Source organism: Camelus dromedarius, chromosome 14 (genome assembly GCF_036321535.1).
Source record: "Camelus dromedarius isolate mCamDro1 chromosome 14, mCamDro1.pat, whole genome shotgun sequence".
Classification (NCBI taxonomy): Eukaryota; Metazoa; Chordata; class Mammalia; order Artiodactyla; family Camelidae; genus Camelus; species Camelus dromedarius.
In genome coordinates this window covers 44,315,110-44,338,830 of record NC_087449.1, presented here as the reverse complement: position 1 = coordinate 44,338,830, position 23,721 = coordinate 44,315,110, and the positions used below count along the sequence as shown (strand labels likewise).

The window sequence follows — 23,721 nt, the reverse complement described above, 5'->3', positions numbered from 1 at the left end:
CTATGCTGTTGTTTTTTCTCTGGATTAAGGCTATTTCTTAAATAATGACCCTGCAAGAGAATGAGGGGGTACCTGATAAGGATACAGCTACCTCGCCCCTGCCCGCATGTACTGGATCAGAGTCTCTGGGGCTGGAGCCCTCATGTGCTGGACCAGGTACCAGTCTCAGAAAAAATGACTCTCCTTTGCACTCGATAGAAACCAAGAAGGTGCCTTCCAGGAATGCTGGGGAGGAGGGAGAGTGCCTGGAAGGACTGGCTTTCTCCTCCCAGCCCCTGGCATAAACAGCAAAAGTGTAAGACTCTGGCAGACAGCCTCACGACTCACTCCAGCCCTCCTGGCTATGGGATCCGAAGGGAGGGTAACTGGCAAGGTTGCAGCGCCCTGAGCCTTGGGTGCCCCTGCCAAGCCAGATGGGGCAGCGCTGTACTCAATGCTGTGTTTGGAGGACTCAGGTCCCACGCGTGGCTGAGTATTAAGGAAACCAACTCTTGCCACAGCTGAGGAGGTATTAGGGATGCTTTTGCCTCTGTGGCAGAGAGGAAATGGTGATATAAAAGAAAGACCCTTTATACCAGAACCTGGAAAACCCTGGGACGAATCCAGGCAATGTCACTTACCAGCTGTGGGCACTGAGAAAATCACCATGTTTCTCAGAGCATTTTTGTTTCATTGCTTGTGAAGGGCTGAGGAAGATGTTGAAGAGCGTAGCCCAGAGCTACACACTTGGAAGGTGACTAATAAACCTTAAGTGAATTTCAGGCCCTTAAATGTTCATAAATTTACCAAAAACCCTCACATACTTCCTCCCACTTGAGCCTTACAACTCTGTAAGGATTGATATCATCATCTCATTGAACAAAGAAACTGAAACTCAGAAGAAACAACTCGCCCAAAATCACCTGGCTAGTAAGAGACTGACCTGAGATTTGGACCCAGGTGTGGGTCACTAGCAATTCTGCAGGGTTTCCCCAGAGCTGGTTATCAACACACTAGCTCCTTCCCCTCATCCCTGAATCTGCTCCTCCAGATGTGCACTCTCCCTACCTTCTCACAGGGAGAAGGAATTACAAATAACCCAGTGCTCAAACAGGTTGGTGATGGTACCCAGCTCCCATCATCCTGACTACAGTCAGAGAGACCATACAGCCTGGACCCTCCCTGGGCAGGGACAAGTCCTTCTCTTCAGAGCCTAGGATCCCACAGGCTTTGAAAACCCCCTACCCTACCTGAGAGAAGAATCTTGAGGTCAATTCTAAATGCAGATAGGGTAGAGACAGGAAAGAAGCATAAATTCATTTCTCCCAACAGATTGTCTCCCTAACAGGGAAGAAGGTTCTGACTACCAAGGGTCTATTTCCCCAACTGAAGGAAACAGAGAAAATGACTCACATTTGATATCTCAATCCACAGGCCAGTGGCAATGCTTAAAGGAAGAGAGCTAGACAGTCCCACCACGATTCTCCCTAAATTAGTTTATAAACTTAGTACAATTCCAGTAAAACTACCAAGAGAATTCTTTTATTGGGGGTGAGTGGGTGGGGTGGGGTGGGATTAGCTAATTGAAAATTCCAGGGGAGGAAAAGCATAATGAGCAGGGGTGGGAGTTCAAGGGAGGGTTGCTGAAACCTAACAGATACTCACTTTAGAAAGAACCCAAATGGCCATCAGTAAAGGGCTGGTTAAATAAACAGTTACCCACACAACAGAAAACTATGCAACTGTTTTAGAAAAAATTGAAGCTCTATGTATTCACACAGAATGGTCTCTAAGATAAAGTGGGAAAAATGAGGTATAAAACTGGGTCTGTAGCATGCTACTATCTGTGTAAAGTTATGGAGAAAATACAAAAACATACTTGCTTGTATTTTTCATCTATTACTGTAGAACAAATTACCCCAAAACTTAATGACTTAGAACAAACGATTATTACCAGTTTCCTTGGGTCGGAAATCCAGGAACAGCTGAACTGGTTGTTTTTGGCTTAGGTCCCTATGAGGTCCCAGCTAAGCAGTTAGCTGGGGCTGTGGTCTCATCTGAAGGCTCAGCTCGGGGAGAGGGTCTGCTTCCAACCTCACTTGTGGTTGCTGGCTGGCATCTGTCTGTCACATGAGCTCTCCACAGGGCTGCCTCACAGCCTTGAAGCTGAATTCCCCCAAGAGAGTGAGCGACAGCACTCAAGACAGAAGCCACAGTCTTTTTCCACAGCCTAGTTTAACCACTTCTACCATCTTCTCCTCATTAGAAGAAACTCAGTAAGGCCAGCCCACCCTGAAGGGCAGGGGAGTATACAAGGGTGTGGATTGCTGGCATCACTGGGGCTATCACAGAGGACACCCACCCCAGGACTTATACAGGCAAAGAACATTTTTAGAAGGACACACTGGAAACATTTAACACTAGCTGCCTCCAAGGAGGGGAACTGAGTAACATGGTAGGGGTGAACTTTTCACTGAATATACACTTGTGCCCTTTGAATCTGGTATAGTGTGAATGTACCACTTCTTCAAAAAATAAACCAAACTAATTTTAAATTTAAACAGAACAATTAGAAGGATAGCAATTTAATAGAAGAGAAGCTAAGAAGGAACAATTATACTTCAATAATACATAGTTATTACTTAGCACCATAAACACACTTAAATCAATTTACAGTATGATTACTTGTTTCAATGAGGGAAGTTTAAAAAGCTCTTTATCATACTCACACAGATGCACACACCAACAAGCAACTCCCATTTACAGAACAAAATACATACTCCTGAGCCAGGCATTCAGGGCTCTTCACAAATTCATTCCAGTCCACCCGCACAGACCCAATTCCTGCCACACTTCTGTCCGCCTATGAGCTCTGGCGACCTGCTAGACTGAACTATTACTACTCAGTCTGTCCCAGTTCTAGGGGTACAAGCTTTCCATTCCTTGCCGAACACTGCCTTTGCTTAGACTGTCTCTGTGCATTCAGCGCCCTGCACTCCTCCCGGAGTCCAAGAAAAATCAGTCTCGAGGCCTGACTCACATGTCAATGTCACCATGAAGTAGTCCCACAAGCAGTTAGTTGTCACCTCTATACTCCCACGGAATTCTGTTATTTCAAATACTTCTATTATTGTATTACATCTGTTCAACTTAAAGTCTGGTCCTTGGATCATCACCATCAGCTGGGACCTCATCAGAAATGCAGAGTCCAGGGCCACACCCCAGACCTACAGAATCAGAATCTAAATTTTAACAAGATACCAGTGATTTATATGCACATTCAAGTTTGAGAAACACTGGTTGGACTATAAGGCTTTCTAGGGCTCTCCACCTCTCTCCCCAGAACACATCATAAGACCTGATACTGAAATGTCTTTTTTTAAAGTTCTTACTTTTTTTTAGTCCATGCTAAGCATGCACTCTACCACTGAGCTATTTTCCTCCCCATCCCCAAATGTCTTAAGTTAAGTTCTATTTACAACTCTTACGTATGTGATAGAATTGATAAAAAAAATTCCTGGAAGAATATACACATTATTAAAAACAGCTATCCAGTAGGTGGATAATGTGCATTTTCACTTTCTGTAATAGTTCAATTTTTCACAGTCAGAATGTATTATCCTTAAGGTAGAAAAACATGAAGTTTTGGGAAAATACATGTAAAATATAAGACATAATACATGCATATAATGGTATATAATATATAAAATGGTACATAATGGCATTGAGCTATATTCACAAATATGAAAAACTGGCCAACTATATTAAGGGTTTTTTTTAAAAAGACAACTTAAATAATAGACAATGATACCTTATTTTTTTGTTAAAAAAATTGTGAATATGGACGTTGAAAAGATACATATCAAAATATCTCTGGTGGACCTTGTTTTATACTTTTCTACATTTTAAATGTTTTCTACAATTTTCTTAAAAAGCACATATCATTTTTGTAATAAAAATAAGTCATTTTCATTTTGAAAATATCTATATTCTTTTAAGCCCCTTCACATCCAATGATCCATATTTTTACATCGGTCTAGGAAGTTGGCAGGTCTGGCCTGTGCATGACCACCTCACACGTAAAGGCACTGGGCCTCAGAAACACAACCCTGATCATGCGACTCTGGGCTGGTGTTCCTTCTCTGGCCCATGCAGCTACTACCAGATCAGAGGACTGTGGCAAGTCAGTTGCTAGCTTTGGTTAAAATAAAAAGAACCCCTGTTATTTTAGGAGTCCCACTATCCGTAGTTACTTACTCCTAGGTAGCAAGAGCAATAGGGGAACCCCTCCAAAGACAAAGCATTCAGAGTAATTCATGCAGCACCACCTCCCCCTGGTGGCAGGCTCTGGAAACTGGAATTGTCTTGATAAGGAACTGTTTCAGTTGGAGGACAATTACTGTTTTCCATCAACATCACCTCTACTTCCTTGAATCATCAAAGCCACTTTCTCTTTTGTCAAACAGTCAGGTGTCAACACAAATACACGAAACCAGGACCTGGTGTCAACGAGGTGCAGAGCTCTGGATGGTGCCAAGGGCAGGGCCACTCTCCACCCCCACCCTGTCCTTTCCTTCCTTACCACTTCTGTGGCTGTTGCTTCTGCCCTCAGAGTTCTACCGCACCACCTTTCCTGCAGCCTCTTTGCCTCTGTCCACTCCCCTGAGCCTTAGGAAAGGGCAAGGGGAGACCATGCACCCTCAGCCATGAGCTGTATGAAGAAGCCCCAACATCAGAAACATCTAGCACAATCCTCCCAAAAGCGTGTCCTCCGGCTCGAGGCACTGATACTTCCAGTGAGTCAGGTTGCGATGCTAACACATCTTTAGAAATACCAGAGTACAGCAATGTCGGTCTTCAACTGTGTCCCCTGGTCTCCAGAGAAACACACAGCTTCTTCACTCTTCCAGGAAGAAGGAAACATTCAATAGGATATCTGGAACACGAAGAGAGAAAACACGTGGCACACCACCTCACCAGAAAGCACGAACCATCAGAGTTACAGAAGATACAGAGGCACTGTGAGGGCGTCTCTATCCGCTTCCAGAGAGGCGAGGCACAGAAAGAAAGGAGGGGAGGAGACACGAAGGACTGAGTACAAACCAGTACCTCGTACAAGGTCTGGGTGTTCGTCTTCTGAAATTCGGTCCCAGGCTGTGGGCAAAGCTCGGATGTTTCCCAAGTCTCCCCACTCGATCGAGGACAGGAGGTACTTCCTCTTCAGGTACCTTCCTGGGAGTTAAGGAAGTTCTTCAAAAAGAAAGTGAAATACACTGAAGGTGGAAAACACTCTGGAGAGAGCTCTGGGGAGCTAGAAACGTGAAAGAGCAGCTCGCACTACACTCACCGGGTGGGCAGGACTCGCCTGCGCTACAGATCTTTACTGAGCCCCTCTTTACACACGTGGCCCCGGGCTGCGGGGTAAAGGGCGGAAACACTGCCACTGCCATCTGGGATCTCACCGTAGTGAGGAAAAACCCAGAAACTGAAAAGCAAGATTCTAAATGACAGGAAAGATAAAGCTCAGTGAAGCTGAGGATGAATTCATCCCCTTTAGAGGACAGCAGAGATTCCAGCTGGTAGGACGAGCTGAAGCCAAGGCCCAGAAGTGGGGAAGCATGAATGGATTCAGGGATTCAGGGACAGTACATCTTCCAGCGTGACTGGCATGGAATGACGTGGAGTAATAGGAAAGGCAGCCGGGAGGGCAGCTGGGACAGGAACACAAAGACCAAGGTGGGGTCCTGCACTTTTCACCCTTGGAGCAACAGAAGCTACTGAAAACTCCTGTACAAGCAACAGGATCAGAACGACACTTCCTGAAGAGATCTCTGGAGTGTGGCCGCTAACTAGGGGTGGCTTAGAGGGAAAGAAGCCAGAGACCGAAAAACATGTGATAAAGGATCCAAGTGAGAGGTAAGAAACCATGGGCGAAGCAGTGGGGACAGAGAAGGAAAATTCAAGAAGCATCAGGGAGACAGAATGGAAGGACATGACAGACGACCTTGCAAACGTTCTCAGAACAGCACCTGGCACGTGACAAGCACCCACCTGCATGTGACAAGCGCCCAGTGATGCTGGCCACAGCGACTGCTCCCACTGCCAACACTGCTGTTGCCACCACTGCTGCTGCTGCCACTGTTGCAATTTAAAAAGAAAACAGAGTGGGAAAGGGGGAAGCTGCTGCTTCAATTTCCAGGCTAAGTGATTAAACGGGGTTGACTCTACAAGTGAAGGAAAAGGGAGCTGAAGGCAAGGGTTGGACAGAGTTCAGTTCTCCATCTGCGCTTGCAATTCTGTGAGGTTCCAGTTGGCGGCACCTGCAGGAAACGGAAAATCAAGAAGAGGGGCAAGAGTAAAGGCTGGGTTTGGGAGTGATTCAAACGAAGGCAGAAACCTCAGCCAGAGGAAGGATGTGGGTATCAGGCAAGAAACATAGAAGAAGGTGAGAGGACTCCAACTAACGGGCCTTTCTGCATCCACGCAAAACTTCCCTCAGAACACAGCTGGGCGATTCTACGGAAAACAGGTCTGTCCAGGTTACTCCTCTACTCGGAACCTCCTATAGCTTTCCATCTCACTCAGAGTAAAAGCTAAAATCCTTTCAAAGACCTCAGAGGCCCTACCAGGTCTAGCCCCGTCTGTCTGACCGCATCTCCTGTTAGACACCCCACTCCCCGCCCTGCTATTTCCTGAACATACAGGGCTCACTCTCACATCAGGGCCTTTGCCCTTGGTATTTCTTCTGCCTGGGACAATCTTCCCTCAAATAAACACACGGTTCTCTCGCTCACCCTTTTCAGGTCTTTTCTCAAATACCACTTTCTCACCAAGGCCTGCCCTGCCCACCCTATTTAAAATCACAAGCGCACCCTTCACCTCTTACTTTCCCCACTCCATGCTTTGTTTTCCTGCATGGCATTAATCATCACCTGATATTTTATACATCTTCCTTTTTCTAACGCCCATCTCCTAGCACCTAGAACAATGCCTGGCAAATAGCAGCTACTCAATAAATGAGTTGAGGAATGACTGTACAAAGGAATGCAGGAAGAATCCAAGTTCAGCAACCAAAGAGAAATGACCCATACTATATATTTTGTGAAAACTGAAATTAAAAAGACTTCCTGGAATAGCTCTGGGACGACCTGAAATGTTTGCAAAGGATACGAATTTCGATAATGTCTCTCGATATCTTGCAACCACTCCAACATTTCAGCCACGGAGGGGCTCGTGGCTGAAGCCTGCAGGACAGCGTCCACGCCGAGGGCGTCTGCATGCTGCTCGTAGATCTGAAGCACGCGTTCCACGTGGCTGCTGACCACATCACGCACCTTGAGGAGGGCGTCTCTGCAGTAAAGAGTCGGATTTAGGCAATATCATGAGAAAGACCTAAGGCGGGGTCCCTCACCCTCAGCACTATGGACATTTTGGACCAGATTCTCTGTGGTGGAGGGCTGCCTTCTGGGTTGTAAGATGTCCAGCAGCATCCCTGGTCTCTACCCACTTGATGACATGTCCCCACCCTTCTCCCAAGTAGTGACAATCAGTAATGTCTACAGAAGTGGCCAGACGTCCCAATGGAGAAAACTGCTTCCAAATGAGACCCACTGCTCTAGGGAGATTGGTGGTGGTGCCTTGGAGGTAGGGGTGGCTCAAGAATTAAGAACTGACTTAAAGAGGGGAAGGCTGAAATAAATGGCTCTCAAAGCTGTGTGATGAGCCCAGCTGCCAAAGAAAGTAAAGACCAAGCGGCATTTCTGGGGCTGCCATAAAGCCATACAAGAAGAGAAGATGCTCACACAGTCCCTTGCCATGTACGTGAAAGGGAATTAGCAAGAGGCAACTGATGCATCAGAACAGTACTCTTCACATGCCACTTCGCCTCATTTAAGTGAATTCTTGAATGGGTGAAGTTTGGGCTCTTGATGCACAAAGACTACTGTGGATTTTACGGAAGTTACTCATCCTCAATCACAGATAAAAATGGTCTCTAAATTTTATTCACTGTGCATCCTGAGTACCTGGAACATCGAGACTGGCACAGGACAACAAACACTTGTCTGATGAATGAATGAATGAATGAATGAACAGGACTTTGTGATGATTAAATGCAGTAATGCATATTAAGTGCTTAGGGAAGTGCCTGGCTATGGGAAATTGTTATTATTCCACTGGTAACTCGAAGGGGCCCAGCCACCAAGATGAAGGCTACAATGTCCCAAAGGGCAAGGCATTCCCAAGCATAGAATTGCAGCTTTCAAAAATGACTGTGACTCACAATTTAAAAACAGACTGAAAATGACAGCCCAATACCCACACACAAGTGGCTAATCAACTGCAACAAAAGTTCACTATCTTAGAACATTCCATGACATAATTTAATTGACAATCTCTTCTACTCAACTAAGGAACTAAGTCTGGTTCACTGTAGTATTCCCAGCACCCGTGCTTGGCATCCCATAGATGTTTAATGAGTGTTTTTTGTACAGATGAATACAAAGAAGGCCCTCATCTTTGACAGTTTTCTATTAGGCTATGGAAACAGACTCTATACACTAGGACCTTCTTTTATCCTGGTCAAGGAGAGACTATATATGCCCTGTCTCTTTTCTATCCTCAAATACCTATAACTCTAAGCTAGAGAGCCTAACAGTAGGCATGATAAGACCCCAGAGAGGTGCTGCTCCTGGCACAAAGACACCAATGTACAGCGGAACAAAGTGGTGGTTAAGAGCTCTGGCCTTGGTGTCAGACACACTTGCGTTAGAATCCCAGCTTTCCTATTTATTAACTGTGTGACCACAGGCAATCTGCTTGAGCCTTAGTTTCCTCACCTGAAGAATGGGATTAAGTGAGGTTAAGTCACAGAGGTGTTGAAAATATTTTATGAGATAATATGTGTAAAACCCTTAGCTCTGGCACCTATAGCTTCATGCTGCTTTTTATGAAAGAAAAACTGTAAACGAGGGTTAATAAGTTTTCTCCATTGCTCTTCCATTCTGCTTTGGTAACTTTTACCAAGTCCACGACTGCCATGCCTGGCCTAACAAGGGAAATGCCAGAAAATGGCTTTTTGACAGAGGTCCCATTGCAATAAGTGGAAAGGAGTTATGGCTCAGACTCCCAAGTACCATACTCTCAAGTAAGGAGAAAAACACCCTTCTGACTGATCCGAGCTTACTAAACACCGTTTAAAAAAATCTTTCCTCCAAGAAGCTCTCCCTTCTGAGAAATATGGCCTACCTCTGTCTATGGAGTGTGTATCTAATTTTAATTTAACCTGAGCACCCAACCCCCACACCTCGTGGCCTTTCTCTTGCCTTCTGAAACAGCTTGCACTCTACGGAGTACGTGTCTCTCCAAATAAATCTATCTATACTAAAAAGAAAAAAAAGAATCTTTCCACCAAGAACGAGCGTCACTGAGCCTCTTACAGCCTCTCCCATAACTTGTCCAGGACAATGTCACCAGCCGCCAGCTGCTTGCGTTTCAGCCGCTCCTTTAAGTCTGGGAAAGCCCGCAGTGACGGCACATCCTCAAATCGCAGATTCTGTGCTGCCTGCAGCTGCTCTGCCAAGTTGCTGAGGGAGGTCAGGAGGGGTGGGCAATCCCTAAGAGTGCTCTGCCACAGGCCCTGCTGCTCCTCCACCACGGGAAAGCACTTCCTCAGGGCCTCCTGCACAGCAAACAAGGGCCCGTCTTGAGTCATCTTCTGTTAGGAAAACAAAACAAAACCAGAAAGAAAAAACAAAAATCCAGCATTAGAGTCCCAAGTAGGCAAGGGAAGTACCGGGTCAAGGGTGGGAGTTATTTCTGTTCTCAGGTGAGGTGCAGCTAAACCAGGGTTTCTCCGGGTAGGGCCGTCTATCCCTCCCGACAGGAGTTCCTAGCGCGAGGCGTTGTCTTACCTTTAGAAGGGCTTCTGGAAGGCAGGGCCCCTGCTTCCCACCTCGGGAAGGGTTTCCTAAGTATCCCTCGGAGGTTCGTCCGGGCTAGAGCGGTCTCCTGTTTTAGACTGAAGCTTCCCCAGGCCGACCCGTGCTTCCGAAGCTAGAATCTTCTCTCCTTGAGGCTGCGGGTCACTTTCCCTAAACCAGAGGGAAAACTTAAAGCTAAAGCAATCAATGCTTCAGGCCCTTCCAGAGCCGCCAACATGCCCCCCGCCACCTATCTGCGCATGCCCCAACGTTGCTACTAAGTCGCGAAAATATGTCGTCAAACCGCAATGCCTTCTGGGTGCTGTAGTCTACGTGAGGACTGGCTGCCGGATCTCGGAGCTTCCCTGTGATTGGTTATCGTGGGACTCTCCTAAGACGGCGGCTTCTCACTGGTCAGCCTGTGGCAGTTTGAATTTGGTGGAAGCGGTCGCACGTCCGGTTAGTCCCAGAGCCGCTCCCTCTCCCCTGAAGCAGCCTGGTGTTTCTCAGCCCCTGTTTCGGGACACACAGGTGGGTGCCTCGCGAATCCTTTAAGCCCAGGCCCTGAAGGGCAGGGGTCCCCCTCTTAACCCCCTTGGGTGCCCTCCGCCCTCTCCCGCCCCTTCGCGGACCCTTTTCCCTCCCCATCTCTGCCACTGACGTCTGGTGGCTCGGCACCCCGCTCCCCGCAGCCTTCATCGAAGCGCCATGGCTCCGGCTAGGAAGGGCGGCAGTCGGGGAGCCAAGACCAACTCGCTACGGAGCCGAAAGCTCGCCTCCTTTCTTAAGGACTTCGATCGTGAAGGTAAGGGGCGGAGCCCGCCTCGTCGCGGGCATCTGGGACAATCACTGAGTGCTGGCGGCGAGTTGGGGCTCAGGCAGCACGGATTCTAGGCCCCATTTGCTGCCGGGTGACCTGTGTCCTGTCCGCTCTGCCCTCTCTCAGTGCAAATACGAACCAAGCAAATTCAGTCAGACAGGCAGAACCTCCTCAAGGAGATGGATAACCTGTACAACATCGAGATCCTGCGACTCCCCAAGGCGCTGCGCGAGATGAACTGGCTCGACTACTTTGGTAAGAGCTGCTAGAGCTTCCCCAGGCCTGGGCCCGGAGCCCCTCTGTGGTTACCATGACAGCCTTCATCTTCTTAGTTGGTTCTCCATGGTCGCTATAGGAAATTGTAGCCCTCCCCCTTACCTCCGCTCTCTGTCTCACCTCCCTGCTTTATTTTTTTCCATAGCTCTTACCTTTATCCGCCTCTGCAGTAGGCAAATGTTTTCTCTAAAGGACCAGATAGTAAATATTGTAGGCTTTGTGGGCCAGAGGGTTCTCTGTTGCAACTACTCATCTTTGCTGTGTACAGTTCTAAAACAGCTGTAATAAATGGGCGTGGCTGTATTCCAAAAAAAATTTACTTATGTGCACACTGAAATGTGAATTTCACATTGATTTCTTGTGTCAGGAAGTACTTTTTTTCTTTAATTTTTTTATCCAACCGTTAAAAAAAAAGAATGAATGAATAACTTGGTTTATTACCAGAGCTCAGACGGAAGGATAACCTCAAGAAGCTCTTTCTGCAGCTTATGGGAATTGCCAATTTAAAAATGGACAAATGAAATTGCAAAGTGCAAGGACTCAAGAATCTTCCTGGCAAGAGGAAAATCCCAGCCTTTTCCCCACTCCTTTGATAAATGTCCAAGGAAACGCAAGAGGCTGTCCTTTCTGCTGCGTTACCTTTTCTGTGACTATTTGCCTTATTGCTAATTACTCAGTGTGTAGTCTCCTTCCTGAATAGAAAATGCATGTTCTACTCACATAGTAGACATTTAATGACCCTTTTGACTTTCCCTTTTACTTATTAATTTATTTGTGCATTTCTGCAAATGTTCATTGAACCTATGTTAATCACAATGCTAGGTGCTAAAGATGCACTGGGAAATAAAACAGACATTGTCCTTGCCCCAGGAACTTAGAATTTAGTAGAGAAGGATCATGTGAAGTATTTGGACGTGATTGTATAATTAAAACTATAAGTACTACGAAAGAGAATAGAGTAGTGGTCAGTAAGCACGTTTATATAGTGCTTCCTCTGCCAGACAAGCGTTGTACCAAGTGTTTTACATATATTAACTAATTTTATCATAAGAACCGTGTTAATTATTAATATTATTCCTGTTTTATAGATGACAAGATTATCAAGGTCTCATAAGTTCATTAGTGTCAGAATCTACTTGAACCCAGGCATTCTGGTTCCAGAGCCTGAGTTCTTAACTATTATGCAGGATACTATTAGTATTTCCAGCTGGAGGATCTAACCTAAGTTTTTATTCTACGTTTAAATCTTACAAATATCTCATCATTCAACACACATTTACTACATACCTGCTGTATGACATATTTTGGCCAGAAGCTATGGATATTATCTCTGTCACCAAGCAATTCAGTTCAATGTCTGGGTGGGCACTTAAACAGCTTTGAATCATTTGTTGGGTGTGATGAGAGTGAGCAACCCGTTCAGCACATTGCAGCAATCTGTGTGAGAGAAAAATAAGCAGAGTTTGGGGTTCGAGCTGAGTTTTGAAGGATTAATTAGAAATGCATTGGGTGCAGAGGAGTATTTTGTGCAGAGGAAATAAGTACCAGGGCACTGAGTCATGAGAGACAGTGACACACTTTGGAAATAACAGGAACTTTGGTGTGGTGGAACCTAGAAGAGGGCATGAGAGGAATGGGTCGAGGTTGGAGAAAGATTTGAGTAGATTGTAAAATTTCTTGAATGTTGAGCCAAGGGCATAATCTGGTCCAGTTTTAGAGTGATAACTGATTGTATTAGGGAAGATTGGTTTATTATTAAAATCTGATAGTAACTAAACAAAATATTCTTTTCAAAGCCCTCGGAGGAAACAAGCGGGCCCTGGAAGAGGCAGCAACAGTAAGTGACTTGTCCTATTTTTAAACTGTGGATTAGTTTTTAAGTTCAGTCTGGCCACAAAATTTAATCAGTGGCTGCAAACTGTGGAAGATGTTCCATGGGGGACATCATCTATGTCAAATGAAAAAATTACAGTTGTCAAATATTGAGTACAGGAAGGACAAATAGTTTTGAGCCCTAAAAAGGGAGGCAGTTCTGCTTTTGGCAGGTTTCTTGCAGCAATTTGCCCTGACCTCTTCAGGGAAAGTACAAAGTCCAGGTTCCTTTAAGTCTTTAGGTCATGACAGGTGATCTGGCCTGCTACATAACAAAGGGCCTATTGCTTTATCCTTTCATACTGTAGAAGCTCTCCTCTTGCTTGGGACTCTCTGGATTCCCCATCCCATCGCTCCTCCTTCCTCCCAGTATGAGTACCAGGACTGAAGGCTGTAGGATGGGGAGGCAGAATAAAGAGTTGGTAGATCTGTACTGCCTGTTACAATAGCCACCAGCCACATGTAGCTATTTAAATTAATAAAATAAAATATGCAGTTCCTCAGACACACTGGCCAGATGTTTGGTAGCCAGTGTCTGTTCCATCTTATATTAAATCAAGTACAGCATTGTTTCTTTTTGGGGGGGGTAGTAATTAGGTTTATTTATTTATTTTTCGAGGTAGTACTGGGGACTGAACCTAGGACCTGGTGCATGCTAAGCATGCACTCTACCACTGAGCTACACCCTCCTCTCGCTAAAGTAGTAGCGTTTGTAATAGCAAAAGACTGTAAACAGGAGATTGGGCAAATCCATTGTGATAGAGTCACAGAGTGAGACTTTATATAGCAGTGAAAACAAATTAACTGCAACCACAAAGAATGGTCAAGAACAAAATCAAGTTAAATACTGTCTAAGCACATAAACATTTTTGGAGAAATACATACACACACACATATACTCAACCTTGTTTTAAGAAAATGGAATGGTAGTGGTTATCTCTGGGGAATGACAGAGTTAGGAGACTGGTTACCTTATGGGGAGAGAAAAGAAATAAGAACAGGGAAAAAAACATAGCTAGAGGCACGTTATTGGCAATGTTTTAGGCCTTGGGTTGACTGGTAGGCTTATGAGAGTTCATTATAATGTGTTACAACAAACATGTAATAATCTTTTATATGTATCAAAGAATATGTTTTTAAATGAATTGTTTTTAATCTTAAAATATTGTTCCTTGTATTTGATGGCATATAACTAATGTTTTGTGGCTGTGTTTGTCACAGGCTGACCTGGATATCACAGAAATAAACAAACTAACAGCAGAAGCTATTCAGACACCCCTGAAATCTGCTAGAAGTGAGTACTTTTCAAAGCCACTTGTTGAACTGAGAGAGCTGAGGCCAGGGTTGTTGGCCAGCTGCTTAGGGAGGCCTCATTGGAGGAGACTCTTCCTTCTAGTGTCTGCTCCTCAGTCTTGTAAATCCAGAAATTTGATTTTGGCCTCTGTATTCAGTTAATTGTATGCGGGACTGATAACTAATGAGACTTTGCAGACCAGTGTGTGAGCTAAAGTGAAACTGGGGGATGGGAAACTGCTGGAAACCAAACATTGTTGCCTGCCTGCTTCCCTGAGTTAGAGAGATGAGCAAGCTTTAGAGAGGTGTTACAAGACGTGGTAGGACCAGCTGAGACTCTCCCTGAGACAGCTGTGAAAGGACCAGCTTTCTCAGCACATAGTTCCATGTTACTCAGTTCAGTGATCCATCCATGTAAAATTCTCCCACGTACACGCCCCACACTCTGAGAAACACTGTCCTACAAGGAAAGTTTTGGGGAAGCCAGGCTGTAATTAGTGAGCGTAGGCTCAGGCCAGGATGGGCTCTCTTATGGACCTGATGTCGTTGTCATCAAGCTCTGGTAGCTCAATGCATTCCAACTTTTGTGAGAATGGACCTGACCCGAGGCCTCAATTCCAGGGCTGGCCCACCAGGCACCTTTTCCACCAGGCAGGGCCAGAAACACCATCCAGGTCTTATTCCAGCTTGCTTTCTGATTTCCAGTTTTTTTTTCTGACTTGGTGGATGCAGGCTGGGGTGGGGGTTCTGATTTCGCCAATGGGACCTGAACACACTAGGACCCATGCCAAACAACAATAGAAATGGGTTTTGTGCTGTCTTGACCACTGGACTTCAGTTACATTGTAAGCTATCAAAAAAAAATAATATATATATTCTTACTTGTGTCAGTTTAGGGGGAAAAAAAGCTTAAAAGTCATTTAGTCTAATCTCTCCTCTCACAGTTAAATTTCTCTATGGAATTTCTCTGTTGAATCCCTGCTTGGGATTTTCTAGCCCATGGTTGTACATATTTTGCAATGAGACACTCCACCTTTTATCACTATGGTGGTTAGAACATTTGTTCTAATTTTGAATCAAAAGTTCCTTGTGCTTTCTCCATATTTATATGGTCCTGCCCTTTGGGGTCCCATAGAGCTGTCTTCTCTTCTCTATGACAACCCCTTAAATATTAAAAATTGGTATTATCTCCTCTGGAATTATCCATCTTAAACATCCCTCAAATTCCTCTTCCTCCTAAGATGACAGTTGTAATAAGTAGTAATACTTATTATAATGTGTGTTCAAGTACCATCCAAAGGACTTAACATTCATCCATCCTATAAATACTTAATAAACACTTGTAAGCACAATTCTAGGTTTGGGGATACAGGAATAAATAACAAAGACCCTGTTTTTATGGAGCATACATTCTAGGTCTCATAATATCCCTATAAAGTGACTCTTCCCTTTTATAAATGAGGTAAAGTGAGGCATCACCACGAAAGCCATGTGACCTAGTGAGTGGCAGGGCCAGGCCTCAGGCTCAAGGCCGTCTGACTCCAGGGTCTGTGCTCTTAACCAGAATACTGGGCTGCCCATACAAGGCATTACACGGGGCTTCTTAACCACTCTTGTTAGTTTCCTTTGTCTAAACCCTCTTTTTTGAGGTCAGCTTTATATTACATCTATTTCTTGATTAGAGCCTAAGATTGCCTAAGTTTTATTTCCTATAAGAAATGTTGAATGCATACAAGTTTGTTCTCATGAGAAAATCACTCTGTTAAAACTTTCTTATAGCACGAAAGGTAATGCAAGTGGATGACATGATAATGGAAGAAGAGGAGGAAGAAAGTAAAAATAAGAATCCTCAAACTGCACGAGTAAGTAGGCACTCAGCTTCAGGGCTGGAGGCTGTCAGGAGAAGAGGAAACACTTAAAACACAGTGTTGTTGTGTGCTCTCCCCTGCCCCCTGCCCCATGAACTCACAGTTTAGTAGAGAAGATCCCACTTAAATGGCTGACAGCAAAAGCAGTAACAGAAGCGTGTACAAAGTGCAGGGAATGTAGAAAAGGAAGCGATTAAATCCTACCAACCCCCCGTAGGACACAGTGAGAGAGATTTCACCAGCTGGAGAAGAAAGGGAAGGGCATTCCAGGAAGAGGTATGAACGTGCCCGTTTAAGGAACAGGAAGCAGTTCAGTATGGCTGGGACATAAGCTATGAGGGTAATCTGGGGAGAGCAGGGGCCAGATAATGAATAGCCTTGTGCACCCAGCTTGGAAGTTGCAATTTCATGAAATAGGTCATGGTAAGTGACATGACCAGATTGGTATTTCAGAACGGTATTCAGGATAAACAGGAGGGGGAAAAGCTAGAGACAAGGAAACCAGTTGTGAGGCTGCTTGAATTCTTGAACTGAGACACTAACTGTATAGAAAGAAAAGGAATGGCTTCGGAATAAGTTTACAAGGAAGAGTGGGCAAGATTGCTGGAGGAAAGGAGGGACCAGAGGCAACTGAGTAGCTTCTAGCTTAGGCAACTGCCATCTGATGGGATGTAGGGGCACAGGAGGTTTAGGGCAAAGGGGAGCAGTTCATGTGTCAGTCATTTGATATGCTGAGTGTTTACTACTTCCCCAGGGTGTCCAGCCCAGACAGAAGTCTCAGCCTGGCGCTCGGGGAGAAGCAAGAGATTGAGAGACACCGACTCCCAGATCTTTAGGTGGTTGTACCAGTGTGGGAGTCAAGGTTGTGCAGGGAGAGTGTGGAGGGGGAGGCTGAGAATGGACACTGGGAGGGAAGGGAGAAAGAGCAGCTCGAGAGGCAGACTGCAGAGGGCCAGCCAGGGAAGTGGGGGAGGCGGGTTGATCTTGGAAGACAAGGGAGGACTGTCCGAAGGTAAGGAGTGATTCTTGGCAGGCAGCTCCGAGGACTCAGCAAGGGTGAGGACTTGCTGAGGGTTCCTTGGACTGGGCACCCCAATGCCCTTAGTGACCTTCACGGCAGCACTTTATGAGGGGGTGGGGCAGGGTGGGGGGACCAACCAGGCTGCACTCAGTTCAAAAGAGTGTTACTTTTAATCTTGGTCAAAGTTTTTAATCTTGGTCGAAATCCTCTATTTTGAAGTCTCAGCCAGTATAAATTCTCAATTGCTCAGTTATGTTCTGAATTATTTAAGTCACGGGATTCTCTGAGATAGACCTTCTGATGTTCAGTATTAGATTTCTTTCCCAGAGCTGGTACCCCTCTGCCTTACCTTTCCTTGCAGGGGTTTTTGTAACCTCAGTTTCATTTGATTGTGACTTCAGGTTAAAAGGTGTCCTCCATCCAAGAAGAGAACCCAGTCCATACAAGGAAAAAGCAAAAATAAAAGGTAACAGGTTTTCCAAATTTAGATATGTTTTTGGTTTTATTGGAGAGCCACGTTCATCATGGTAGAAACAGGTGATGAAAGGGCTTTTGTGACTCGTATTTAAGCAGAGCTTAACATCGTTGGATCCTTGAGGATCCGAGCTGGAGGAGCCTGTAGACATGAGCTTACCCAACACCACCTCCAGTTCTTCCTGCCCACATTCTCTGTCCTCCCCAACTTTTTTTTTTTTTTTTTTTAATGCAAACAGGGGGATTGAGTCAGAAACACAGTAAGCACTGCCTAGTCAGTTGACCGACAGTCCACATACAGAGCTACCGCATGGTCGGGCACAAAGTGGCTATCACCTCCATGTAGTTAGTTTCTTGAAAGGATCCTCCTGGTCCTGCTAAGTCATGAATCGCCATGGACTTGGCTTGCTTATGCTGGAAGTTGGGGAGGGGATCTGCATCTCAGCCAGCTCAGGAAAGTAGTCACTGGGGCATGCATGGGAAGGGGTGAGCCCCTCCCATTTCTCCCCGGGCTGTGGTAGCTGCCTGGCCAGAGGACGAGAGCTCCAGCCACAGGCCTGTAGGTTGCTGAGGGGCTGTCTCTTCCCTCGTGTTCTGTTAGCTTGATTGAGAAGTCAGATTCTGGAGGCTGACTGCCTGGGTTCAGAGTTCTGGCTCTGCCCTCATTGGCTGTGTAATCTGGGGCAAATTACTTAACTCAGTCTGCCTGGGTTTCTGCATCTGGACATGAGGATGATAGTGGTGCTTCTCACAGGGCAGCTGGAAGGGCTGCACAAGTTGATGTGTGTTAGGTGCCCAGGACAGTCCCTCCAGGTCCGAGCTCTCCAAGCGGTACCTGCCTCTGCAGCTGCTGTCACTGGACCTGAGAGTTGGCTCACCTCTGATAGCTGTTTCTCACCTGTAGGTCAAGCCATTGTACCACTGTTACGCCAGCTGTGGGCCGACTGGAGTTGTCTATGGTGAAACCAACTCCGGGCCTGACACCCAGATTTGACTCAAGGTGAGTACTGCGAGCAGCACTTCACTTGGATTTTGATGGGAGCCCAACATTCGACATCCATCCAAAAGAAGGGTGTTTAAGAAAATACTAGGAGGCCCTCTCAGAGGAGGGGAGCCACCTGGGCCTCCCAGTGTTCGCCTCTCCCCTGAGTGCGAGGTCACCTGTTTTCAGTGACAAAATGATTTTTTCATCTGATGAGGGAGGAGACCAGCCTGTCTCTGATGATAGGAGGCTGATAATAACTATTTTGGTCTTTTCTGATTCTGATGAAGCTCTTTTTTAATGGGCAGATACTCTCCCATACCCTTGATAGGAGTGAAAACTAACACCACCTTTTGGGAGACTAATATAAACAAGGATGTTCTTGTATTGTAAATTAATCCCTTCCATAGGGCTAGTCACCTAGACAGGAAGTGCTGATGGCCATTAAAAAGTAGGTGGATCTGCATGTGCTGATGGGAAAGAGCTTCATGAGCAGGAGCATCTCCGAACAGGTGGCAGAACAGCGTGTCCTGGATGGTCCCTTTTGACAGAAGTGTCTAGAAGGATGCATAAGGAGCTGAGAGTGCTTATCTGGGGTGGGGAGAGTGAGAAAGACTTACCTTCTACTTCTAATTCTCACTCTCCCTTAACTGTTTGTTTTTCCCCATGAGCATATAGCAAAGGACATTTAGGGGAAAACAGATGGCAACATTTTAAAGGTCTTGAGAAAGTCAGTTTGGGAATTAATATAATGATGTAATCTCTGAATCATCCTCCTTTGACCCTGGCAAATTCCTCTTGATGGAAGCACTTATCCGCTCTTGGACATACATTAACCACAGTTTATTTCTGGCCTTGTGGATGGATGGATGGATGGATGGATGACTGGCATCCATATGGAGCTTTGGACCTAAAATTTACATGGATAAGAACTGACTTCACTAGATGTATGTTTGATAATTACAACCTCCTCTCTCCAGCTGTGTGTAGTCATTACTGCTTTTTAACCCTAAATTTAGAACTCGCCTTCTTAGAAATGTGATTTGAAAATTGCTGCTTGAGGCCAGATGGGGTTTGGAAGGGCTCATAGCGCCTGGTGTCATTCAATCTGCCAAGCCATCCTTACAGAGATTTTCCCACTTTCTAGGGTCTTCAAGACCCCAGGCCTACGTACTCCAGCAGCCAGAGAGCGGATTTACAATATTTCCCTGAATGGCAGCCCTCTTGCCGACAGCAAAGAGATTTTCCTCACCGTGCCAGTGGGAGGCGGAGAGGTAAGTGTTCCAGAGGGAAGTCAGGCCACAGTGTGCTGCTTACTCAGCATTTTTCTTTCTTGTCCATCACCCACTTCTCCTCCAGAACCCAGAGTCCTTCTGGTTGCATGGATCCTGATCTCCACAGTTCTGTAGGACTCAGAACCCAGTTTCCCCTCCCAGGTTAGAGCTCCAGACTGGGAAGATCCTTGCCCAGCTCTGGGTTCCATTTGTTCATCATGCACATTTGCCCACCTGTCTGGTAGCAGTTTGAAGAAGTATAGAAGACATTCCTGCCTTTGAGAAGCAGTTCAGCAGTCAAGATAGGCTCCCAATTAACCATAACATCATGAGATGAGTGCAGTAATGGAGATACTAAAGGCAGGGCAGAGGAAGGCACTATGAGGTGTGTGTTTAGCCTAGAAAGGGGAGTGTGAGCTGTGTCTTCCATCTTGTATACCTTCGAGGGGGTCTGAAGCAGGCTGAGCAGAGCAAGTTGCTGACCTCACCTCTTGTGGGGGAGGGATGGTTTATCTCAGATGAGGTCTGCAGGGCATTTCTAAGCTGATGTCTGGCAGATCCAGCCACTGGCTCAATTCTAAGTCACTGTCTCCTTAGGGCTAATCCCCCTCTTGTCTGCTTGGTCACCCCCCACCACAAGGGCAGGACATCAGGTGGACCCCCAGGACACACTGGGCTGCTGGGTGGAGATTCCTGCCCTGGGACACGTGCCAGTTTAACCCTTTCCCCTCCACACAGAGCATGCGGTTATTGGCCAGTGACTTGCAGAGGATTGATATCGCGCAGCTGGATCCAGAGGCGCTGGGAAACATTAAGAAGCTCTCCGTAAGTCTTGTGTTCATCTCCGCACTAGGATGCCTCCAGTCACCTTCTGGGTTTAGCTGTTCTTAGGATTGCCTTTTGGGTCTGGGCTAGTGCTTTACATTTACAACTGTGTGGTCTTCTTTCCGCCAAGGGATTTTGACTGTTAACCTGCTTGCCTGGCAGCAGTTCTGTCCCTAAACTGATGTTGTGTTTTGATCCATCCCGGAGTGCCTGCCATAGAAGTTCCACAACAGGATCAAAATTCTGCCTAAGTTCTGCCTCATTCAGGCAGTCAGTGCCTGTATGTTAGGGCGCCATTGACCCCCAGGAACTGAAACTTCTTCACAGAAGTTTAGGAACAGGGCAAGGGGCTTGTTACAAGGAATCCCACAGAATCAGAGAAAGTGCTGACCAGCCAGGCCCTCTGAGTGGGGGGACCGCCAGTGCTGCGGGTTTGTGAGGCCCTGCGCTGGTGCGCCCGCTCCCTCAGAGCTCGTCTCTAGGGCCCAAGCAGGGACTTCTCCTGCCCCTCACCCCCCTCTCAGCAGGTAACCTTCTCCACAAGGCTCTTGCTTCTCTCTCCCTTAATTTGGTTCTGCGTGTGGCTTTAGGTAGCTACACTTGCCACTCTGGCTCTGTTGTTCAACGTGGACTGTCCTCATTCAAATTCTTAAGAAGTGTTGAAGCGGCTTGGCTTTGGTCAGACAGGGCTCGCTGGTCCCGTCGGCATGGTCTCCGGTGGCGGACAGGAGCGCTTGGTGCAAATTTGACAGCTGTGGCATCCTCTGCAGGGGGGCGGGGGAGGTGAAAGGTACATCCCAGGAAGGGGGCAAGGGTGGAGCTGCTTTCCCAGACTTGTCCTACAGAATGCAGGACCAGTGCAGAGATCACACACACCCAGCCACAAACCTGCTGACACCCATCATTAACTGGACTGACAGCATACTGTTTTCAAATTCTACCTTCACTGGCTCATTTGAGATGTTATTTTGCACCTTTGTTCAGGTGAGAAGTGGAGATTCAGAAAGGTTAATTGGTTTGTGTTACAAATAGAGAACAGAGGGCTGAGATTCACTCAGACCTGCCTGACCCCAAATCCAGTGCTACCTGAGCAGACTGAGTGGCTCCCTGGGCCAGTGTGCCTGGCACCGTCTCCTGTAAATGACCTCTCTCCTTTTTCTTTCAGAGCCGTCTTGCTCAAATCTGCAGCAGCATTCGGACTCACAAATGAGGGTGCCATTCCAAGAAGCCAAAATTGACAGGACAGATCTTCACTGGGCACTTCTGGGACCCTCAAGGGACCTGTTCTCTTTGGGCTTATTGTTTGAGTGTGAAGTTCCAGAGCACAAGTGTTCCTCTTGGAGAATTCAGGAAGCAGGGAGACACTGTTCTTGCTCAGTTAGATACAACTTTGCTACTGACACCTCCCAACCCAGGTGACAAAGACACTGCCTCTGCGTCCCTGCAGCCCAAACTTCCTGCCATCCTCCCGGCTGGATTCTCCTTCCTGCTCTCGGAGCTGCCCCCCTGCCTCCTAGAACTCCACGTCCTCTTTGCCCTACCCTAGCTCCGGTGGGGGCCGCGTGGAGGAGCCTCGCGTCCTCTGGAAGACTGCCTGCTCACCCTCATCAGAGAGCCCTCTGCAGCTGGTGTTTCCGCTCTGTTTGCTTGATGCTGGGAACTTTAGGCTCAGAGAGGTGAGCTCCATGAGAGGGCGGCGCCAGGAAGCTGGGAGGGACTCTGCACATGGGGCCAGGACCTGTCACAGCAGTGACCCCTGCAGGACACCTCCCCCCTCCCTCGCCCAGCCCTTCCTTCCTCCTGTGCTGGGTACTGACGGGGCCCTGGACTCTTCCACCCGCCATGACCAGTAGTTTTGTTTCAGGCTGACTTGTGGAATAGTATTTTTTATTTTCCCTGTTTAACAAAGACCAAAAATTGGTTTGGAGGCAGTTTCCCTGTCTTGCTCCTCTACCTCTCCAGTTAGTGGGAATCTGGATAAAGGAATCCAGGGCTTAGACTAGCCTGGGGTTTTTACATGACTGGCCGCAGAGGGGCTCTAAGCTCTCCGTGGTCCAGTGGTCCCTTCAGGTTTGTAGACTTCGCAGAAAGCGCTTCTCTCTTAGGTCCACCACGGGAGCGGGTGTAGCTCACCTAGGGGCCTCTGCCCTGGCGCGGGCTGTTATGTGGGCAACAAGCTCGCTGCATTCCAGCCAGCACCTCTGCCCCAAAGAACCATGGCACGTGGTCCAAGAATGTGGGAGCTGAGTTCCCACCCCAAGCTTGAGAGCGCCGTGTTCCGTGTGTGGCTCTTTGTTGTATTCTGTTGTATTCTGCTACATAACCATTCTAGTAATCCAGTCCTGTTCAAGTCGTGTTCTTTCCAAGTTGTTTTATTCTCTCTTTCCTGAGACTTTTGTACATATTGTTTGCCTGAGTAATGCTATCTGTAAGCGGATTTATTCTAATCAGAGCTACTGAAAGGTACCTGTTTTCAATAAATTGTGGGTTTGCTTTTAATTGATATTCAGCCTGCCTGTCACCTCCAAGCTGTGCTGCTCAGACTAGACAGTTGTGGAGCTGAAGCTGTTGGAGAAGGGTGGGTGGGTGGTCTTTGAACAGCTACTTTCCTCAGAAGATTTGAAAACCTTTACTTCAGGCAGAATCTCTCTAATATCTGAAGATGGGGCATACATTTCATCTCGGTCCAAAATCGAACTTGTCATTTCCCACCTTCCCTCACATCCTGCTCAGCCTGCCCCCTCCTCTCCTTATGTGGTCTATCATCTCAGGGAATGGCACTGCCACCGAATGTTGCCTCCCCCAAGAAGCCTTCCTTGGTTTACTGCTCCTGAGAGGAGGCAGCATCCTTCTCCACACTCCCTGGCCACCCAGTGCTCACTCCTATTGTTGCCCTGATCACACTGTCCTGTCATGTTTCCTAAATGCGTCCCTTGCTAGACTGAGGGATCTTTCGTGGCAGGGACGGTCCAATTTGTCTCTATGCAAAGAGATATCAGACACAAACTTTGGAGACCCCTCCCCACGGGGTGGGGGGCAGAAACACTCCCACACATATTACTTAATGGTTACGCAGTTGTCACTGACAGAGGCACCATATCACAGACAAGTTTTTAT

At 46.7% G+C, this 23,721-nt stretch overlaps 2 protein-coding genes across 3 annotated transcripts; one reads left to right on the top strand and one right to left on the bottom strand.

Moving 5' to 3' along the window:
* Nucleotides 1-2,548: 2,548 nt before the first annotated feature.
* Nucleotides 2,549-10,153, bottom strand: AIRIM (AFG2 interacting ribosome maturation factor). Of its 2 annotated transcripts, XM_010977504.3 has the most exons (5): nucleotides 9,891-10,153; nucleotides 9,417-9,694; nucleotides 7,150-7,329; nucleotides 5,089-5,207; nucleotides 2,549-4,915 (listed from the first exon to the last, which is right to left on the bottom strand). In XM_010977504.3, exons 2-5 carry the CDS (start codon nucleotides 9,689-9,691, stop codon nucleotides 4,878-4,880), a joined length of 612 nt encoding a protein of 203 aa, XP_010975806.1. In that variant the 5' UTR covers nucleotides 9,692-9,694; nucleotides 9,891-10,153; the 3' UTR covers nucleotides 2,549-4,877. The 2 variants fall into 2 exon arrangements, with proteins under 2 accessions (XP_010975806.1, XP_031320660.1); XM_031464800.2 differs by lacking the exon at nucleotides 9,891-10,153 and having other exon boundaries at nucleotides 5,089-5,211; nucleotides 9,417-9,691.
* Nucleotides 10,154-10,324: 171 nt separating this feature from the next.
* On the top strand, nucleotides 10,325-23,107 carry CDCA8 (cell division cycle associated 8). The gene is made up of 11 exons (XM_010977502.3): nucleotides 10,325-10,430; nucleotides 10,592-10,704; nucleotides 10,846-10,974; nucleotides 12,792-12,832; nucleotides 14,089-14,161; nucleotides 15,940-16,022; nucleotides 17,451-17,515; nucleotides 18,428-18,523; nucleotides 19,653-19,779; nucleotides 20,518-20,604; nucleotides 21,770-23,107. Exons 2-11 carry the CDS (start codon nucleotides 10,608-10,610, stop codon nucleotides 21,812-21,814), a joined length of 843 nt encoding a protein of 280 aa, XP_010975804.1. The 5' UTR covers nucleotides 10,325-10,430; nucleotides 10,592-10,607; the 3' UTR covers nucleotides 21,815-23,107.
* Nucleotides 23,108-23,721: the final 614 nt, after the last annotated feature.